The 21461-nt window shown below is 49.2% G+C and overlaps 1 protein-coding gene across 4 annotated transcripts in view; it reads left to right on the top strand.

The window, feature by feature from the left end:
• TMEM51 (transmembrane protein 51) overlaps nucleotides 1-12366 on the top strand; it is a 47638-nt gene extending 35272 nt beyond the window's left edge. For 3 of the 4 annotated variants that reach the window (XM_084784489.1, XM_084784488.1, XM_084784487.1), the window contains exons 2-4: nucleotides 3350-3422; nucleotides 5821-6344; nucleotides 11243-12366. In XM_084784489.1, coding sequence (XP_084640615.1) covers nucleotides 6004-6344; nucleotides 11243-11651 — 750 coding nt within the window. In that variant the 5' untranslated portion in view covers nucleotides 3350-3422; nucleotides 5821-6003 and the 3' untranslated portion in view covers nucleotides 11652-12366. The remainder of the gene's footprint in view (nucleotides 1-3349; nucleotides 3423-5820; nucleotides 6345-11242) is intronic. The other variant, XM_084784490.1, reaches the window with a different exon arrangement.
• The last annotated feature ends 9095 nt before the right edge of the window (nucleotides 12367-21461 follow it).

Here is a 21461-nt window from a genome sequence, read left to right as displayed (position 1 = left end):
CCGGGCAAGCCTGGTGCATTCTGGGATATGCTCGCTTTTCTGTTCTCTGGAATCAGGCCGATTGTTCTTCCCCGGGGCTGTCCCATCTCCTAGCTCAGACTCCATCACAGAACTTAAACAGCTCAAGATGCTGCAGGACTGGTTTTTTCATCTTCTTGCTGCTCATCTATCATTCTTTTGAGAGATGCCACCTGGGGTGAAAAATCACAAGTCATTGAACAAAGCGTACTTCACCCCCAGCCCTGTACTGGCTGTGTGACTTTGGAAAAGTTGCTTTGCTTCTCTGGACCTGAGCATCTTTCATTATAAAAACCAAAGTGCTGAGGCGGGCGTGGTTGGGCACGCCTTTAATCCCAGCACTCAGGAGGCAGAGGCAAGAGGATCACTGTGAGTTCGAGGCCAGCCTGGTCTACAAAGGGAGTCCAGGACAGCCAAGGATACACACAGCCAAGGAAACCCTGTCTCAAAAACCAAAACCAAAACAACACAAACAAACAAAACAAAACAAAACAAAACAAAAACCAAAGTGGTAACTATCAAATGGTTGCTGTGGTTTGAATATATTTTGAACATAGCCCTTGAAGGTTTTTTGTTAGAAGCTGGTTACCCAATGCGGCAGCCTTGAACCCATTGGCTCCCAAGAGATGCCTAGGGTTTATTTATAAGCAAGTCACTGGGAAAGGACCCGTGGTTCTCACAGGAGCCGGTCTGGAACTTACAGTGATCTTCATGCCTCAGTTTCCCAAAGTGCTTGGGAGCCAGGGAAAGAATCTTGCTGTCACTCACCCACGAGCTTTCCCCCTATTGGGGATTCACTGGTCGTTCTGGTGAGCTGTGGACAAATGTTACGTGCCTGTGCCTCCCCTGGACCAAGTCACATAGAATGGGCCCAGGAAGTGTTTAAATAAAAGTCACCAAAGTCAAAGAAACCTTGACTTGCCCCTCTCTGTGCTTCTGTGGTGACAGACTGCAGAACCTGTCTGCCTAGCCCAGGGAGTGGCCCTGGGGACTCAGCCATTGGCTCAGGACAAAGAGGGTAGCTTCAAAGTCAGCCAGATTTGGTTGTGAATCTTGACTCAACTGCTTACTGGTTTGTGTGGCCCCGGCCAGAGGCTCTGGGATGGCACAGCTCATTGTACCTTCGCGTGGCCGGAAATGCTGGGTGAGCACCCATGGGTGCCCAACTCACACTTGAGCTGTAATGCCATGGGTGTCTCTAAGACCGCCAGCCAGTCTCTTCCTCACAGACTGCTCCCCTGGCTTTCTAGTGCCCACCTAGATGCCCTCTGGCACAGCAGCCCTCCTTCCCTCTCTCTCAGTTTTCCCAGGTGCCTATCCAAGAGACCTCCTCTGCTGTGCTGTTGAAACAGGCACCTGACACCTTAGGCCTTAGGCCTTGGGGATGGTGGCCCAAAATTCTCTGACCAGTAGGACCCCCCACCCCCACCCCCCAAGAGCAGCGGCAGCTCAGAGGTTTTCTTTCACTCCCACCAAGTGACACTGGGCCTTAGCAACAAAAGTGATTGTGGGTTGAGCTTGGCAGGTCCGGCTAGAACTCCTCGGTGGTGTCAATGTAGCACAGCCTGTGTCCCTGGAACGAGATCCCTGTCCCAGTTGTGCAGCTCGGCAGGCAGTGTGTATTGTCGGGCATTGGCCACCTTGATCTGGCAAGCCCTTTCTGTCAGTAAAGCTGATGGCGGCACCCCGGAGCCTCCTGAGGCTGGAGCTCACCTCCTAGATCCTATGCTGCAGAGCAGCCCAGCCAGGCTCAAGAGACCAGCTTGGGCCCTCTGCCCTGCTGTAGCTTTCTGGGCCTGCTGTTTTAAATCCACAGTGCTGAGGCATGGGATATAGCAGTGGCTCTCAACCTGAGGGCCAGCCTGCAACCCCTCTTTCCTGTCACTTTTCAGATATTTACATTACGATTCATAACAGTAGCCAGATTATAGTTACAAAGTAGCAATGAAATAATTTTATGGTGGGAGGGCACTACAACATGAAGTTCTGTAAGGAGGCAGGGGCCCTACCCCTGAGCCACCTGCCAGGCTTTCCTAGCTGGATTCATTTCACTGTTTGTCTTGAAGTTGTAGTCCACGGGGACTGGCTCCGGCTGAGAACGATCTGGCTGCAGTCAGACAGAGGGAACACTCTGGTATCAGAGCAGAGACTTTTTCCCTCAGCTGGAAGGCTGATCTCTCCTGGGGAGGACCAGAGAGCTGGACTGCTGCAACCTCGGGCCCTCCAGGGAGTGTGATAAGATCACCTTCCCAGGCCCCAGTGGCAAGCACCATCCTGGTTACCAGGGGGATATCATTTGCATATAAGAACAAGACATGGGTACCTGGTGACTCCTGAGTTAGACCTTAGGGATCCTTTCCTGACTGTGGCCACCTGGGCCTGGAGTTCCCCTCATCGACAGAGATACGGGCTCAGCATTTAAACCTGTGGGCATTCGTTTGCTCAGTCCGCAGGTATGTATTAGGGGCCTGTTACATTCCTGGCATTGTGTGTGTGTGCGCTGGGAGCCAGGCAGACAAAAGCCGCCTTTCTGGAAGTTGAGACTCCGGGGATGAGGTGAGTAAGGGAGCCGAAGAGAGTCAAAACAAGACTGAGATGAAGGCATCTGTCCGCAGGGAGGACTGTCGTCCGGGAACGGTCACATCCGAGTGGCCTGTCATCCCTCTCGGGCACGGCCTTTAGTGGTTTTGCTATGGTGCTCATCTGTCCCCCCCATACAGTGACCTGGAGAGGATTCCATTTTCTTCTTTGGAGTTGTGGTTAGCATGCAGAAGACCGTGGAAGCGCTGGGGATCAGTGTCCCTGGATTGCCAGCATTCTGCAGACCAGGGTAGTGACACAGAGCATTGACTGTGTGTGTGTGTGTGTGTGTGTGTGTGTGTGTGTGTGTGTGTGTATAGGTATGTGCTCCTGCGTGCAATTGTCCATGCCTGTGTATATGGTGCGAAGACCAGCAGAGGATATCATAGGTCACGCTCTACCACTCTCCACCTTATCCCCTTGAGACACTGTCTCTCCCACAGAACCTGGAGCCACGCGTGCCATCAGTGAGCCCCCGTGACCCCACTGTCTCCATCTCCCACAGTCTTAGAGTTACAGGCACGCATGGCTGTGCCTGGCCTTTTACCTGAATCCTTGGGGTTTGAACTCAGGTCGTCATGCTTGTACAGCAAGCCCTTTAGCGAATGGCCCATCTCCCCAGGCCCCTTGAATTCTTCTGGTATCCTTTTCTTATAGAGGCCCACTTCAGGCTCCCAACCTCCAAAACAGGTGTCTCTCACCGTGGGTATCTCACAGCCACCTTAAAATGCCTTGTTTCTTGGTTTGGCAGGTGGATCCTTAATTGAAGGTTTTAGCATGACAGCTGTGTACCAGCCTTCCCAGAGCCTCCCCAGTAGCCCCAGGTAGGTGAACCCTCTCCCCTATGCCAACAGTGCATTAAAAAGCCCCAGACACAGCATCATTCCTGTGTTGCCAGGCTGCCTCATACGTGAACAGTGACAGGCAGGTTCAGCTCTTGGGTCCAGAGAGCACTTTGGCCAAACCGAACATCCCTCTCTGGCCCCGACCTCGGCTCGCTACTTGTTAAGGACATGCTGGAGGCTGTGTGGCCCAAATCGTCTAAGCATAAAATTAGCTTCTGTGGTATATTCAGCAAGGGAAAGCAAACTGGGCTAAATATACCACAGGGCCAAGAGTGGTCAACAAGCCAGATATAACACAAACAGCAGACCAGTGGGAACCTGATTTTCCTAGTCCCGGGGGGGTGGGGGGATGGGGTGGGGTGGGGGGGGATGGGTCAGAGACCATTGGGGTCGGAAAGCTGCTGCCACTAGACTCACAACCCCTCTAGGGTGTGTAACTCAGACAGTTGAGTGCTGGCCCAGCATGTGTGAGGCATGGCTTCCCTCCCTCCACCTCCCCCATCCCAGCACCACAGAAACCAGATAAGGGGCTAACACGCCTGTGACCCCAGCACTTGGGAAGTGGCGACAGGAGGATCGGAAGTTCAAGGTCATCCTGGGCTGCATAATAATTGCAAGGCCAGTGTGGGCCACACGAGATCTTGTCTCAAAAAACAAAACAACAAAAAAGGCACCATGTATGTAGGATAAGCTGCCTCCCCTGGTCCTACTGCAGCAGTCTCTGCTCTGTATACCAAGAACACACACTTTCCAGATGCCTATGTTCCTATGGCATATACCATGTGCGCATACAGCATGTGTTCATATGAGATACACAGCATGCACTCTTATACCACATGCACATGTAAACATGCATGTGAATTCACACACACACACCCCTAGTCATGCATACACATACATGCATGTGTGCCTGTATGTACATAGTCGTACACACACACACACACACACACACACACACACACACACACACACACGCCTATGCCCATACACACAACTGTGAATTCTGCATGCGGGCCTTTCATACAAATGAAAGTTCCCTTAGAAGGCCAGAAAGCTCATAGCTTTCCTCCATTTCCGGTCATTCCTTGCCTTCTTCCTGAGTGTCCTTTCCTTCCTTCACCCAGGCGCCCACAGCGTCTCCCATGCCGCTCACAGGTAGCCAGATGCACCAGAAATATTTACTGGGTGGAAAAAAAGAAGGTTCAGACTTCAAGCTGAGAGAGGATGTTGTCCCAGATATTTTTAGAGTAAATTTTAACAAAGCGCAGAGTTTCAGATGAAGGTGAAAGTTTAACAAGAAAACATCTCCGAGGCATCACATTTCAAACTCCCTGATTCAGCTGTGCTTTCAGAAAGGCTGGAAAGAATGCAGAGAGTTGAAAACAGGGCCTGTCCATCCCAGCGCCCGGCTGGGCGACCTTGCTCAGCAACGTTTCCTGCCCACCCCCGGCTGAGGGCTGGGCAGATTGGGGCCGTGCCCTCTTGCATGTGCTCCGCATCTATCCTAAACTACAGCTTCGATGCCTTGTCTCTAGGCTCCCTCAGTCACCGAAGGTTCTGGAATCCCAGATCCCACAAGAAGGGTCTTTGATCTTTGGACAAGGGATTTGTTTGTTTGGTTGGTTGGTTGGTTGGTTTGGCTTTGGGTTCTTCTGGACTTCTGCCTCCTTTCGGAGGTGGGGGAGATGGGACTGAGGCAAAACTTGTCTTTCTGGGCAGCCCTGCAGTCTCCATCCATTTCACTTGTCATGAACACAACACAGTGGAGACCCTGCTGTGTGGACAATGAAGAGACCACTAGAAGACAGGCCCAACAGAGTAGCTAGTGGGTTATCCATAAACACCCAAAAGGCGGTAACCTGGTAACTGCAGAGGTGCTGGGAGTGGGTGTGCAGACCAAGATGGTGAGGCCAAGTAGAACATACACATGAGGCATTTTCTCCTCTAAGACAATAGGGAGCCGGAGAGGGTTGTATCGTGACCCCAGCAGGCTGACTATATGGGTCTCCTCATTAACTGATGCATCCCCTCCCCCCACCCCCACCCCCGCCCAGGTGACTGCAATCCAACTGACCATGGCCCAACAACACTCCCCACCCCCACCCCAGCTCTCCTACGAGGGCTGAGATCAGACGGTACTTCATTAAACTTCACAGCATGTTTCAGCTGCTCTGAGCCCTGACCTCGGTGGCCTCCTGCAGGGACAGATCTAGTTTTCCCTTTTAGCATAGGGGTGGTGGCTGGAACATCTGCAATGTATTAGAGGTAAAGGCTAGGGTGGAGCCTGGTAGCTCAGCCCTGCCTGGTACCTCCTTCACAGGGAACCTCCCCTCCCCAAATCTGAGCTGATAATTTCCCATTCTCTCTCTTCTTTCAGACCTCTCATCTGTTTGGTCCACCCTGGATGCCCTGCACTTGAGAAGAGCCATCACTTGAGAGTCTGCTAATGACTTTTCACTGTGGCATAGAAGAGTCTCTTTGTTGCCCGGAAGGAGCATCTGTTGCCACCACTGCTTTTTAATTGATCTCTTTGAACCGGGTCTTGCCCCTTGCTGCTGCCATGATGGCCCAGTCCAAGGCCAACGGCTCGCACTACGCACTGACAGCCATCGGCCTAGGGATGCTGGTCCTTGGGGTCATCATGGCCATGTGGAACCTGGTCCCTGGTTTCAGCCCTGCAGATAAGCCATCGACTCAGGTTAACAAGACAGAGGGAGGAGGTGGCATCCTCAAGAGCAAGACTTTTTCAGTGGCCTACGTGTTGGTCGGGGCTGGCGTGATGCTGTTGCTGCTGTCCATCTGCCTGAGTATCCGGGACAAGAGGAAGCTGCGGCAGAGCGAGGAGCTGGCCCGCATCCAGCAGGAGACGGGAGCTGTACCCTCCACCCAGGAGGAAGACAGGTGAGACCCGGTGACTGCTCCCTGCAGCCAAGGGTAGGGACACACTGACACACAGGCTCGCTGACAGAGCACTACAAGTCTGTATTTCCATTCTCCTCCAGGAAGGTGCCTCAAACCATTTTACAAATACCTCTGTGCTGACTTAGATGCAGGCTTTCCAAATCCTGTGGCTGAGGTGTATTATAAAGTATACCATAGAAACTGGTCAGATCTTGAGGGACCGGGGCTCTAGGTTGCTGGTTTGTCTCTCTGTCCTAGATGCTGTGTGTGTGTGTGTGTGTGTGTGTGTGTGTGTGTGTACTTTGATTTAAAAAGTTCAAGGCACATTTTTCACTTGGCCCCAAAATATCACAAACATATTTAAATGATAGATGGTAGATGGGGGATATGTAATAAAGGTTGGCATCCTTTTTAAGGTTCATTTCTGTTGCTGTGATAAAAAACAAACAAACAAAAAAAACCACTGTGACAAAAGCAACTTAAGGGAGAAAGGATTTAGTTAGTTCACAATTCCAGGTCACTGTCTATCGTTTTGGGGGAGTCAAGAAGGCTGGAACTATCACCTCCACCCCCATCAAGAACAGAGAGCAGTGATTTAATATGTGTAGTCTATCACTCAGCTCTGTCTTTTTTTTTTTTTCATCTAGTCTCAGCGCCATCCATGCAATGCTACCACCCACATTCAGAGTGTATCTTCCCACCTCCATTGACACAATAAAGGTAGTCGTCCCCACCCCCCTCCGCTCCACCTGCCCACGCAGACACAGGCATTCTCCTAGGCTTGGCTCCCAGGTGACTGCAAATCAGTGGTTCTCGACTTGTGGGTCGCGACCCCTCTGGCAAACCTCTGCCTTCAAAAATATTTGCATTATGATTCATAACAGGAGCAAAACTGCAGTCATAAAGTAGCAACAGAAAAATAATTTTATCAGGCTGGAGAGATGGCTCAGTGGTTAAGAGCACTGGTTGCTCTTCCGGAGGTCCTGAGTTCAATTCCCAGCACCCACATGGTGGCTTACAACCATCTATAATGGGATCTGGTGCCCTCTTCTGTAATGCAGATGTACAGGAAGACAGAACATAAATAAATAAATCTTTAAAAAATAATAATTTTATGGTTGCAGGGCTTCACCACAGCATGAGGAACTGCACTAAAGGGTAGCAGCATTAGGAAGGTTGAGAACCACTGCTGTAGATTGTGTCGAGCTGACAAGTATAGGCAGTCAGTCAGCACAGTGCCTGGACTATATGTTCTGACCAAACACAGGAGTCAGCCTAAGGAAGGAAGGGCCGTTGTTCTGGCTCTCAGTTTGAGGCTAGAGTCCTTTGTGGAGTCAAAGGCCGCAGTGGCCGCAGGAGCTGGGGTGGCTGGTGATATTATGTGTGAACTCAGGAAACAGGAAGTGATAAATGCTGGTGTTCAGTTCACTTTCTCCCTCCCACCCCCACCCCCCCTTCCTCATCCACACCCAGCCCATGGAAATTGTCCACATTGTCAGGGTGGGTCTTCCCTAAAGCTGGCATTCGGTGGGCCTTGTACACGCAGATGGAGAGGCCCCACCAACAGCCAGGAAATTCATCACATTAAGGGGGTCTCTGTAGGTGAGTAGCCTTAGGCCACAGACAGTACTTTCTGCTCCTACTGGTCGACCCTAGATCAGGAAGGCCTTGCTACTCCTATGAGTCTGGGACATTGGCATTCTTTTGTTGTTGTTTTTGTTTTTTTGGGGTTTTTTTGTGACAGGGTTTCTCTGTGTAGCTTTGTCTGTTCTGGACTCACTTTGTAGACCAGGCTGGCCTAGAACTCACATCGATCCACCTGCCTCTGCCTCTAGAGTGCTGGGATTAAAGGCGTGCGCCACCATGCCCGCCTGACATTGACATTCTTGACATGGCCTTGCTCATGTCAACAATACACACTTACTCAAGGCTTCGTCTACTCCCAAGATCCCTCACAGACATCCCAGAGATGTGTCTCTTAGGTGACCCCAACCCTCAAGATGACAATGAAGAGGAACCCCCTCCCCACATTGTAAAAGAACCCTTGTGAATAAAACAAAAGACCAACATACTGCTCAGAAAATAGACAAAGGTTATATGATGTTATTATGTATATTAATCCTGTGATTAAAAGCCCCATCTCACCTATGTTAACCACGACAGGCAGTCTTTGGCATCAGAGGACAGTGTGCTATGGACATTATGGGGCCAGCAAATTGGTTCAGTGGGTAAAGGAGCCTGCCACCAAGCCTAAAAACCTAACTTTGATCCCTGGAGCCCATATGAACGTCGTCTTTGATGTACCATGACACAGCACTTGAGTGTGAGTGCACAAATGAAAGAAGGAAGGAAGGAAAGAAGGAAAGAAGGAAGAAAGAAAATTAAAACAGGAGAACTATTTAGGAACAACCTCGTTATTCATCAGCCAAGTGGCCTCGGGACATAGCTGTCCTTGCAGTTCTCCTAACCACAGCTGGCCTGTGTGACATGGCCTTTGGGAAGGTGTCAGCGTGCCCCACACCGTGGGTGGGCTAGAGAGGGACTGCAGCGGACAGTCAGGTGGCCACAGTACTCACCGTGGTTGCCTCTGGTGGAAGGATTAAGGGTTTAGCGAAACCCTCTACTGGGAGGGTTTGCAAAGTTTTTGTTTTCTTCCCTCAAATTATCAACATAGCAAGGAAGGGGGTTGCTTTATGTCAGAAATACTGTCATTTTCTCTTTCTTTTTACCCCCCTCTTGGGTTTGTTGTTGTTGTTGTTGTTTGGTTGGTTTTTGTTGTTGTTGTTCTGTTTGTTTGTTTGTTGTTTGTTTTTTGAGACACTGTTTAGCCCTGGCTAGCCTGGAACTTGCTATGTAGACCAGGCTGGCCTCAAACTCACTAAGTTCCACTTGCCTCTTCCTCTCCAGTATTAAGCTTAAATCATACCGTGACCTCATTTTTTTTAACCATAAACATATGCATGCAGGCTAGGCATGTACCACAGTGGCAGAGCACTTGTCTAGCGTGGGTGAGGCTCTAGGTCTCATCCCCACCGCAGAAAAAAAAAAAGAAAATACATAAGATAATATTTGCTGTATTAGTGTTAGTCCAAAGAAACAGAGACAGCTATCTGCTGCTGAATGACAGGAAGACGTTCCAAGAAATGCGGGGTCGATGCCTTGTACAAACTGAGACAGCTACACTGCCACTAGGTGATACGGCCTGTAAGACCAGCACTCCGTGTGCTGTCTCCTATTGAGCCATGTGTGATAGCGTAAGGCGAGCATGACCGGATCTGTGACTAAGAAAAGGGAAGTCTGGAGTATATGGCTCAATTGGTAGAGTACTTGCCTAACACGCCTGAGGGCCTGGGTTCGACCCCAGCACCACATAAACTGGTGGTATACGGCTGCAATCCCAGTACTCTGGAGGGCAGAGGCAAGAGGATCGAAGCTCAGTGTCATTCTCTACTTTGTAGGGAGTTCAAAGCTAACTCAGACCACTTGTGGCCTCCTTGTCTTCAGAAGAGGAGAGAGACCTACTATCAGGAGTTAGATCATGGGTTTATAGAAGTCAGGAAGTCTCCTCATCCTGTCTGCAAGATGGAAGGGAGGCTTCCCAGAGGTGCCAATCAGCCTTACATCAAGACCCTGAGATCCAGGGGAGCCCTTGCAGACCATGCCCGGTCCAGGGCATGAAAGGACGTGAGCTCCCCCAGTCAGTGGGTCCGAACAAGGGCAGAATTCCTCCCAGCCTCCTTTGTTCTATTGAGGCCCACCCACTGTGGATAGGATGAGGCCTGAGACCTTGGGGAGGGCGTTTTCTGGGATTCAGATATGCGTCTCATCTGGGAAGGTCATGACGCAGATTTAGCCACCACACACACAGTTAGTCTAGGAAACATGGGAAATACGGAAAAGAGGTTACCCACAATTCCCTACCCCTGCCACTCACGCACAGGTGAGTTCCTTGAAGTCGGGGGGGGGGGGCGGGGTAGGGGGGGCAGGGGGTGCCATTAAGAAGTAAAGAATAATGTGAGGGAGGTGCGAATGTTGTTGCTCCGGTGTTCCTCCTCTATTTGGGGACAGCCATCTTGGTTAACATCCACAGTTGTTTCAAGCACCACACCTTTGGCCTGAGGGACTCAGCTGGGTGTTGGGGTAAATTCTGCCCAGTGTGTTATGAAGTGTGAAAAGACTTAACAGCCAAGTTCACACCCAAACACTGCCAGTTGTGGTGGTAGTTCGGTAAGGCCCTCGCCTCCTGACCTCCCATTTCTCTGAATCTGTAACCTTAGTGGCTTGACCTTTGTATTAGTCACATTTGTCAAACACCTAACAAAAGCAGTTTAAGGAAAGAAGGGTTTGTTTGGGCTCAGAGTTGAGGGCACAGTCCATCCTAGCCAGGAAGAGCTATGGTAGGGGTGAGGGGAGCGTGAGGCAGCTGATCACATGGCACGCATCCGCAGTCAGGAAGCAGGACGAGGTGGGTACTGGTACTCAACTCAGTTTCTCATTTTTACTCAGTTCAGGACCTCAGCCTATGGGATGCACCACCTCCATTTAGAATGAGTCTGCCCAAGTCAATGAACTCAGCCTAGAAACCCTCAGGGACAGGCCCAAGGGCCTCTCCCATAAATGCTCCTAGATACTGTCGCATTGGCAATCTTAACGATCACAGCCTTGATGTATTTGTTCCCCATCTGTAAAATGGGCATAATAAAAGCCCTTTCTTATAATGCCCATTGGAAATGGGAAACAGGTTCCTCTATGCTAAAATACTTACTGATTACGTTTAGAACCCACATGTGGTTTGCAGAGTTGGTATGTGTGGAGCTAGTACTCACATGCAACCCTGAGTGCACCTTCTGTGGACTTCCGGTGACGTGTGTGCTGACACTCTGTTTGTCATCCTGCAGCCAGGAGGAGGAGGAGGAGGTCTCCTCACGGTACTACGTACCCAGCTACGAGGAAGTGATGAACACGGGCTACTCAGAAACCAGGGAACAGGAGCAGAACCCGAGGCTAAGCATTTCTCTCCCCTCCTATGAGTCGCTAACGGGGCTTGACGAAACGACCCCCACAAGCACCAGGGCAGAGGCGGAGACCAGTCCAGGACACGCTCCCGACAGGCAAAACTCCAAGCTGGCCAAACGCCTGAAGCCGCTCAAAGTTCGAAGGATTAAATCCGAGAAGCTTCACCTCAAAGACTTCAGGATCAATCTCCCGGACAAGAACGTTCCTCCTCCCTCTATCGAGCCTTTAACTCCTCCGCCTCAGTATGATGAGGTCCAGGCAAAGGCACCCGATGCCCGGCCACCCGACTGAAAGACCCTTTTCTGCCTTCACTCCCTCCTGTCTCACCCTCCACACCAACAGACTGCACCAAAGCCACTTCAGCCCCAGACGAGGGGTCAAGGCACACTTAGCCACTGTGATGGGGATTCTGGGTAGAGGGAGTTATTAAGGACGATTCACGGAGCTTCACAGCGCAGGCGCACCAGGTGGATGCTGGGAGCTTGTGATGCTCCGGAAGCACAGCAAGGCAGTGTGGCCTTGGCATCCCCTCCATCTTCCTTCCCACCTCGGGATGATTGGCCACACACTCCTCCCCCGAGCTGGGCTAGGATCCCTGGTGACTGTGTTTAGACGGAGGTTGCCTCCTTTCGCTTTCACTACAGTCGCTGTGTTTCGAAAAGAAACCAAGTTTTGTGCTTGCTTTCTTCACTGCAGCCTTGAGCCAGTGGAAAACATGGCTCAGCTTTGGCCAAAAGGGCACGAGACTGTCTTGTGAATAAAATGATGCCCGTGTGGGGGTGAGCTGTGGGGGAGGTCCCTAGGGGCCACTGGTGCTGTTGGTTCTTTGAGGGTCTAAGGCCTGATGACCTTCAGCGGGTGACACGTGAGGTGACTGATTCTGTACACTGGTCTCCTGTGGGTAACAAAAGGCAAGAGGGGAAAGAAAAAAAAAAGTCGCCGTTCCGTGTCTTCTCAAACGCCATGCGACTGGGTATTTTATAATAAAGTGTTTTTATATGTATCACACCTGACCATTGAGTCATTTTAGCAGGAAGCTGTCATCAACGTGGACACTAAGTTTGCAGGGAGCTGGGCTCCAAGCACCAGCTGTGTTAGCCCATGTCACCTGTACTCAAGCCTGGTGTCCATGTTACTGTGCGGCTTAGCTCACCAGCTTGGGTCCATATTGCATCACTAACAAGTAGTTCTGATCTCAGACTATCTGGCTCCAGAATCTGAGAGCTTACTCCTCTCTCTCTCTCTCTCTCTCTCCCAAGTAACTTGGTAAAAGACCATTTATCTGACCACTCAGAAGGAGACCTGAGCCTGCCCTCAGCAACCCACAGGCCACATAGAAGGCCCTGGAAATTTAGAGCAGCTCCTCTCTCTGACCCCAAGCAACCCAGGAAGAGGCTGAGCCTGTCATCCCCCTGCCCCCCCTCCCCCCCCTCCCCCCCCCCCCCGCAGAACTGCCTGTCCCCTCTGGGAGGGGACAGGGTCTACTGTGTAGTACATTACCACTGTGAAACACACCAGGGACCGCAGAGGAAGACACCAGGATCCAGATCTTGGCCTTGGAGGAAAGCTTGGGGGAGACCTGAGTCCAAAGGACTCTTTCTGTCATTCGTAGCATGGAGCAGCCTGAGGGGAGCCCCGGGCTCCTTGGAGTCTGTGGAAGAGAAGCTGCTCCACCTCTCAACTTTTGGTTTCGCAACAAGCTCCAAGAAGATACAAGGCAAACTACAGGCTTAGCCCCAGGCAAGATAGGTTGACACTAAAAGGTAAAAGTCAGTGCAAAGAGCTAAGCAGGGGATCTGGCTCAGATGGAAGAGGGCTTCCTTCCCACGCAGGAAGCCATGAGTTCGATCCCCGGCACCACATAAACTATTGGTTTTTGCTTTTTAAATGTTTTAAAAGAAGGGGTCGAGGAAGACTAAACAGATAAATGCAAAAGAAAAGCCCATGTCCTTTCCCATTGCTTCTTGTCGCTTTTTTCTTTGGGTGCTAAGGATCTAACTCACCCACCGCCCCTGGCTCAGCCAGACAAGGCTGTTCCTCTGAGGCCCGACCGAGCCTCAACCCTCTTCCTGTCACAGTTTTGTTCTTAAGGCAAATAGAAAAAAGCAGAGATCAGGGAGGAGAAACACAGAAAAAGTCACCCAGATGTTCATGGGCCTTAAGTGGCCCCAGGACTGTAGAACTGCGGGGGGGGGGGGGGGGGGGTGGGGGGGGGTGCCGGGGGAGGGGGGAATCTGATCCAAGCTCTTTACTACCGCATTGCACACTCTCCCCGAGCCATGAGAGCAGGAACCCCAACCGCCTTGTGGTTGTCAAGTGACCTCCATATTTTCAGGTCACAGTGGATAGAACTTGAGAAAACCAATGAGGAGCTGAGCTGGGTGTGGCTCCTTCCCCTCTGGGAATTTGGTCCTGCGCTGTGAGAGTGGAGAGTACCAGCTGGAGCCGAGCACCAGCACACACACACACACAGTTGTTGCTTTAAAATGTTTGACTGCAGAGCCCTGCGACCTGCCGTGACCTCCTTCCCATGAAGTGCTGTAACCTGAACTTCAAAGCACCTTACGTTGTTTATTTTTTAAAAAAAATACATATATGTATATGTATGTATGTGTATGGTGTGTGTGTTTGTGTAGTGTGTGTATGGTGTGTGTGTGGTGTGTGTGTATGGTGTGTATATGAGTATGTGTGCATGTGTGTGTGAAAGTATAGTGTGTGCATGTGCAAGTGTGTGTATGTATGTGTGGTATGTATGAATGTGTGTATTTGGTGTGTGTATGAAATGTGTGTATGTATGCATATGAGTGTGTGTTGTGGTGTGTGTATATGAGTGTGTGCATGTGTGTGTGCATGTGTGTGTGCATGTGTGTATGAGTGTGTGGTATATGCGTGCATGTGTGTATGAATGAGTGTGTGTATAAGTGTGTGTTGTGGTCTGTGTGAGTGTGTTGTGTGTGTGTGTGTGTGTGTGTAGTGAGCATGCCACAGTGAACATGTGGAAGTGAGAGATAACTTGCAAGAGTCAGTCCTCTTCTTCCATGCTGTGTCACAGGGACTAAGCTCAGGTTGTCAGGCAGGCTGTGGAAGGACACAGCATCTTTTATGAAACTCCCAGCTCCCCCAGGGACAAGGACTGAGGACCCTCAGCTCAGCAGAGGCAGCTTCCTTCTCTCTCTCCAGGGCATGTACCCCTCACCTCAACCTGCATGAAGGTCCCTGGAGACCCCTGATCTCCGAGATCCCCTCACCTCGGCCTGCATGAGGGTCCCTGGACACCCCTGATCTCCGAGGTCCCCTCACCCATCATCTTGTCCATCTTGTGCTGGGCATTATAATAAATAAAGAGAAGGATTCTTTTGTTTGTTTGCTTGTTTTGTTGCTGTTGTTGTTGTTGTTGTTGTTGTTGTTGTTGTTGTTCGAGACAGAGTTTCTCTGTGTAGCCTTGGCTGTCCTGGATTCACATTATAGACCAGGCTGGCCTCAAACTCACAAAGATCCACCTCCCTCTGCCTCCCAAGTTCTGGGATTAAAGGCATGTACCACCATGCCTGGCCCAAGAAAGATTCTTTTTAAAAGAAAGGACCTTTCTCTCGTTCTGAGTGATCAGTCTAAGTGTGTCACTTAAAAGTTTTCTTTAAGAAAAAAAAAAAGTAACTTTTACGAAGCCTGTTTTCCTGCTCTTTCCCCATTCTAGGCTTAAAGTCTAATTCCCTGTGGCATCATAGGGACACACTCTGGTCCCTTTCTTCCTATCTGATCGGTTCCCAGCCTGCCTTTAATAGAACTTTACAAAGCTGAAGTAACCTGGAATGTATTAACATTCTATAACAGGTCCAGCAAAGATAATAGCCAGTGATGCCTACAAAGTCAAATACACTCTGGGAATCTGTAGATTATTTAGCAGCATACTTGGAGCCAACAGAGGGCACGTGACAAAATAGAGCAGCCAGAATACAATTTTGGAAGTGGAAATCATGGCGTGGCTTTTCTGGGTTATAAATCTCCTCATGAAGAAGAAAAGAAAGAGAACCGCAGATAAGACAGCATGGTGCCCAGAGATAAGCCCCGCACTGTGGAGAATTCAGGAACTGTGTGAGACTTCAGAGCCAGGTAAATGTTCTAAGTATCTGTCCTTATGCTGCTGTCATATCCGAATGTGGCCCCCCTCCCCCATGACAGCGCCGAGCCAAAAAAAAAAACCGTCATCAGGATCCAGGAGAAAAAGAATACTCTAAGGAGACTGCAAAGTTTTACTTCTTGAATAATAGCTGATAGGCAGGCTTGCTAGTGTTTGCACGGAAAAAAGGGGGATAAGCTAGTGCATAAATGCACCCGTGACATGGAATTTTCTACTTCCTTCAAAATTAAATGAGAGAGACTGAGAGCTGCATTTCCTTATTTCTGATAAATTTCTTTTTAAAATCAGATCCCAAGTTCTAGTCCACAAGTTATTTCATTGGTGTTTTTGTTTGTTTGTTTGTTTGTTTGTTTTGAGGTCCGAATGAGCACACCAGGCAAGCCTTTGCTAAGAGTAAATTCATTTTAGCTTCAGAATCTGCACAAAGGCAGCAGAGAAAGGGTTACAGAAATACACAGCTTCCCAGAACGTCTTGCAGGAGGAAGACAATCATTTGAATGACTTTAAAGGTTATGCAGGGGTGGACAAGACGGCTCAGTAGGTAAAAGGCCTGATGACCTTCGGTCCACCCATGGCTCCTGCACTTTGTCCTCTGACCCTCGTCCATGGCCTGTAGCAAGCATCAGGCACACATGTGTGCACATTAAGTAAATGAATAAATGTACTTTATAAAAACCCAAAAAGTTTTAACAGTAATACAAGATCAGTGACATAGCTCAGCTTGTAAAGGTGACCTGAGCTCCATCCTCAGGGTCTTCGTTAGGGTGACTATTGCTGTGACGGAACACCATGACCAAAAGCCAAGTTGGTGGGGAAAGGGTTTATGTGGCTTCCTCTTCCACACCACCATAGTCTACCACTGAAGGAGGTCAGGACAGGAACTCAAGTAGGGCAGGACCCTGGAGGCAGGAGCTGATGCAGAGGCCCTGGAGGGGTGCTGCTTACTGGCTTGCTCAGTCTACTTTCCTATAGAACTTAGGACCACTAGCCTGGGGATGGCTCCGCCCACAACTAGGCTCTCCCACATCAATCACTAATTAAGAAAATGCCCTCGTGGACTTGTCAACAGCCTGATCTTATGGAGGCATTTTCTCCATTGGAATTTCCTCCTACAAGATGAATCTAACCTATGTCAAGCTAACATAAAGTTAGCCAGCACACCCAGCATCCACATAAGCTGCTCTCTGACCTCTATACACAAGCCGTGGCATGTGTTCTCACCCACGCATTTCATGCACACAAACACACAATAACAGATGACTTTTAGAGATAATGCTCAGTCAATTAAAAACATTCATTTCATCAATCAAAATGTAAAACAAATCAAAACAAAAAAAAAACCACAACCGGGACCACAAATTTTAAGACTTGATTTTTATGTTTATTTTCCAAGTTAAAAAAAAAATTCTGCGATTTAAAATGTTTCCATTTGATGAAACAGTAAAAATTGCCCATTAATCTTTTCCTTGAGCCAATAATAAAAAGGTCTCAAGAGGCTGAGGCAGAGCCAGAAATAAGACCAAAGTAGAGGCTGAAGAGGAATGTCAATAGCTGCATTCCATAAATACGCTGAAGGCAGGCTGTCCCATGGGTCTACTTTCTGGAGACTGGAATACTTCGATATGTACTTTTCCCCCTCTGAGGCAGGGTCTCATATATCCCAGGCTGACCTTGAACTTGCTATGTAGCAGAGGGCGACCTTGAAGTTCTGATCTACTTGCCTCCACCTCATGAGTGCTGAAGACACAGACATGCCTCCTTACATACAGACATACAGAATGCCACCTTACCCAGTTTATGCCATGCTGGGGATCAAAGCCAGGGTTTGGTGCGTGGGAGGCGAGCACTCTGAGTGACACACCCACTGAGTCACAGCCACCCTCAGCCTCAGATGAGTCCACTTTTACACAGTTTTCATTGAGTGAACATTGAAACCAATGAATACAAGTTTATCTCCACTGATTGTCTCACACTGACCTTGTCACCTTTGGGGTGACACTGACATAAGGGTGCTCACTGAAGGACTGACAGCAGCATCCTTGGCTTCTACTTCTGAGATGCCAAAAGCGCCTCCCAAGGCTTATGAGAAGGCTTGGTTGCCAGTGCATGGTACCCTTTAAATAAAGCTGGGGCCTACCTGAAGGACATCGGGCCACTGGGGTTTTGTGGTTTAAATCTCCCACAGGTTTATGTTTTAAATGTTGGGTCCTTGGTATGTGTCACCACTTGAAGGCTGCGGAGCCTTTGGAAGATGGCACCCTGCTGGTAGAGGTCAGTCACTGGCAGGAGGTTTTTTGAGGTTCTATCCACCACGATGATTAATGTTGATTGTCAACCAGACAGAATCTAGAACCATCAAGGAGAAAAATCCCAGGGCATGTCTGTAAGCAAGTCAGAACAGCCCAGTCAAAGGAAGTCCACCCTGAGTGTGGGCGGTGCCACCTCATAGGCTGGGATGCCAGAGTGAATAAAAATCCATCTCTCTCTGCTTCCTGACTGCGGAGGTCATGTGACCATCACGTTCTGTTGCCATGCTGTGTCCACTATGATGGATTGCACCCTCAAAACATGAGCCAGAAAAAAAAAAAACAACTCCCTTCCTTAAGTGGTCTCTATCAGGTACTCTCCACAGCAAAGAGAAAAATAAATAAATGCAGCAGGCTGCAGACATGGCTCAATGGTTAAGAGAAGTCAAGACTGTTCTTCCAAAAGTCCCAGCTTTAATTCCCAGCATGCACCAACATGGCAGCTCACAACTGTCTGTAACACTAAGATGTGACACTCTCACACACAGACATACATGCAGGCAAAACACTAATGCACATAAAATATCAATCAATCAATCAATGGTGTGTGCCCTCAACAGGGATTGAGACACTGGACCCCCTCTCCATCCCCCTCCCCGCCTCTCTCTCTAGGATTGAGATACTGGCCCTCTCCCTCTCCCCAACTCCCCTCTGGGATTGAGATACTGGCCGTTCCTCTTCCCCTCCACCCCTCTCTCTGGCATTGAAACTCCGACCCTCTCCCCCTCTGCCTCCAGCCTCTCTGGGATTGAGACCCAGGTCCTCTTCCCCTCCCTCCATCTCTGGGTTAAAACCCTGGTCCTCTCCCCCTCCCCTTTCCCCTCTCTCTCTGGGATTGAGATCCTGGCCCACTCCCCCTCCCTCTTCCCCCTCCCTCTGTTTCCTGTCCCCCTGAGATGAGCTGCCTCCTTTTCCACAAGATGACCCATGCTACCATAGGCTCCAAACGCTGGTGTCCAGCAGTCATGGACCAATATCTCTGAAAGGATAAGCCCGAATAAGCTTACTTCCATTTAAATTGATTGTCTCGGGCATTTTTATCACAGCAACAGAAAGGTAACTGACACATGTGCCAGTCCAGAATGTCTGCAGGTATTGTCAAATGTCCCCTCAGAGGAACATATCTCTGGGTTGAAACCTACATGGAAGCATTAGGGGGGAAATGGCTCTAACTGAGTGGTAATTTCCATGTTTGCAAGACGCAATTTTGAAAACAACTCTGGATCACAAGACAGAAAAGCAAAGGAGTGAGCCAAGCGTAAAGAGGACCCTGAAAGTAGGGCCTTGAGTAGGAAGGCTTCTGGAGTTCATCTTGCCCAACTTCCTTGTGCAGGAAGGGAGAACGGAGATAAAGATCTTTGTCTAGAGGCCAGAGACACCATGCAAATATCAGCAGTCACAGATGAACACTCAAAGACACAGGAAGCACCCCCACCTATGGAACCCTGGGAGGGGCACCCTGGGAGCCCTAACTGTGCCTTCCATGAGCAAAGCACATCGACATAGTTGCTCCTGTTTCATTTCTGTGGCTGTGATAAAATACCCTGAAAACAAAGCAACTTAGGGAAGGAAGGCTTTGTTTTTAGTTCACAACTCCAAGCCATTGTCCATCATTTTAGGGAAATCAAGGCAGAAACAGATATTCTCACAGATAATCATGTCACACCCACAATCAAGAGCAGAGAGAGGCGAATGCATGCATGCTGGCTTGCTTGCTTTATGCGCAATTCAATTTTTCCACTCTCATACAGCTCAGAGCCCCCTGCCTAGGGAATGGTGCTGCCCACAGTGGGCTGTGTCTTTCCACATCAGTTAATGTAAGATACCTCGAGTGCACACTCCGGGTGTGGTGGCACACGTCTTTAATCCCAGCACTTGGGAGGCAGAGGCAGGCAGATAGTTGTGAGTTCAATGCCAGCCTCGTCTAAGCGAGTCCAGGACAGCCAAAGCTGTCCAAAAAAAAAAAAAAAAGATACCAAGTATGTGCGCACACACACAGACACACATACACACACACACACACATACACACACACACACACAAACACACACACGGGCTTACCTACAGGCCAACCCAGTGTACACAGTCCCTCATTAAGATTGCTACCAGGTAATTCTAGGTTGTGTCACAAGTTGTATTTTATGATAAACAGTGGATGAAATAGCCATTACAGAAAATTGACGGGTGACCAAATAGGCAAAAGTGTACCACAGAGCATTACCTACCTTAAAACAAGAGGGAATTCTGACACTTTCTACACCCTGATGAACTTGAAGACTTCGTGCCAAATGAACTCAAGACAGACAAAGAGGCCTGGGAGATGGCTCAGTGGTGGTTGATCTGCAAGGAACAGATATTCAAACAGACAGTTACGTCACACCCACAGTCAAGAGCAGAGAGAGGCGAATGCATGCATGCTGGCTTGCTTGCTTGTTTGTCCTCAGGTGAAGCTTGATCTACAAGTATGAGCTCATTACCCATATAAAAAGGCAGGCATACGTCACATGCCACATGCAACCACAGCAGCACTGGGGCAGTGGGGACCAGAGCTCACTCACTGGCTAGTTTAACTAAAACTGAAGGTTTTCCTGTTCGATGAGAGCACCTGGCTCAAGGCAAAATGGCAGCATGCAATAAGAAGAGGACACCCACGCCCCGTTCTGGCCTCTTGCACACTTATGTGCATGCAGCCTACACATATGATCCGTGACATGCCCCACACAAACAAATAAGTTTTAAAGATGGGCATGGAGAGGCAGAGGGTGGTGGTGCACGCCTTTATCTCAGCACAGGCAGAGGCAGGTCAATCTCTGAGTTTGAGATCAGCCTGGTCTACAGAGTGAGTTCCAGGACAGCCAAGGGCCAAGGCTACACAGAGAAACCCTGTCTCAAAAAAACAAAGTGGGGGGTGGAGGGGGAAGGAGGCGAAGAAGACTGGCACAGAGACACATGTTTATATAAGGAACAAACAGGAGCCAAATTCCTAGAAACAGAAAGTGAATGCCTGTGCAGTGCCAGGGAGGAAGGGGAAGAAGCCTGTATTTAAGGGGTATGGTGTCAGCTTTACAAGGCAACCGTCTTCTGGAGATTGACTGCACAGCATAGAAGACACTTAACACTTGTAAAAATGTATGCTTTAGTGGGAAAAGCAGAGGCTAGAGAGATGGCTCAGTGGTTAAGAACACTTACTGCTCTTCCAAAGGACCCTAGTTCAGTTCTCAGCACCCATATTGGATGACTCACAACCACCTGTAACATCAGCTCAAGGAGATCAACATCCTTTTGTCTTCATGGGCACCTGCACTCACCTGTGCATAGCTCAACACATATACACACTCACACACACACTCATGCATGCACACACAAGCAAACTACATGTACCTACCCATACACACACACATGCGTGTGCACACACACCCACAAACAGGCATGCACACACACAAGTAATTTAAAAATTTATAAAAATAAATTATTAAAATGGATAAAGCAGGAAATATTCCATTATGTGTATTAACCACAATTTAAGTTGAAAACAAGGTTATTAAAGAAAAAAAAAAAGCTGATGAGGACTTTACCATAGATAAATCAGTCTGTTATCCTTGATTCCACTCATCAACGTTGGCTTCATTAAAAATAGAATAACTGGGTTGACAAGAT

The sequence above is a fragment of the Acomys minous genome (assembly GCF_964271855.1).
Source record: "Acomys minous genome assembly, chromosome: 6".
NCBI lineage: Eukaryota > Metazoa > Chordata > Mammalia > Rodentia > Muridae > Acomys > Acomys minous.
The sequence above is the reverse complement of the archived record's forward strand: the minus strand, read 5'-3'. Positions and strand labels throughout refer to the sequence as shown.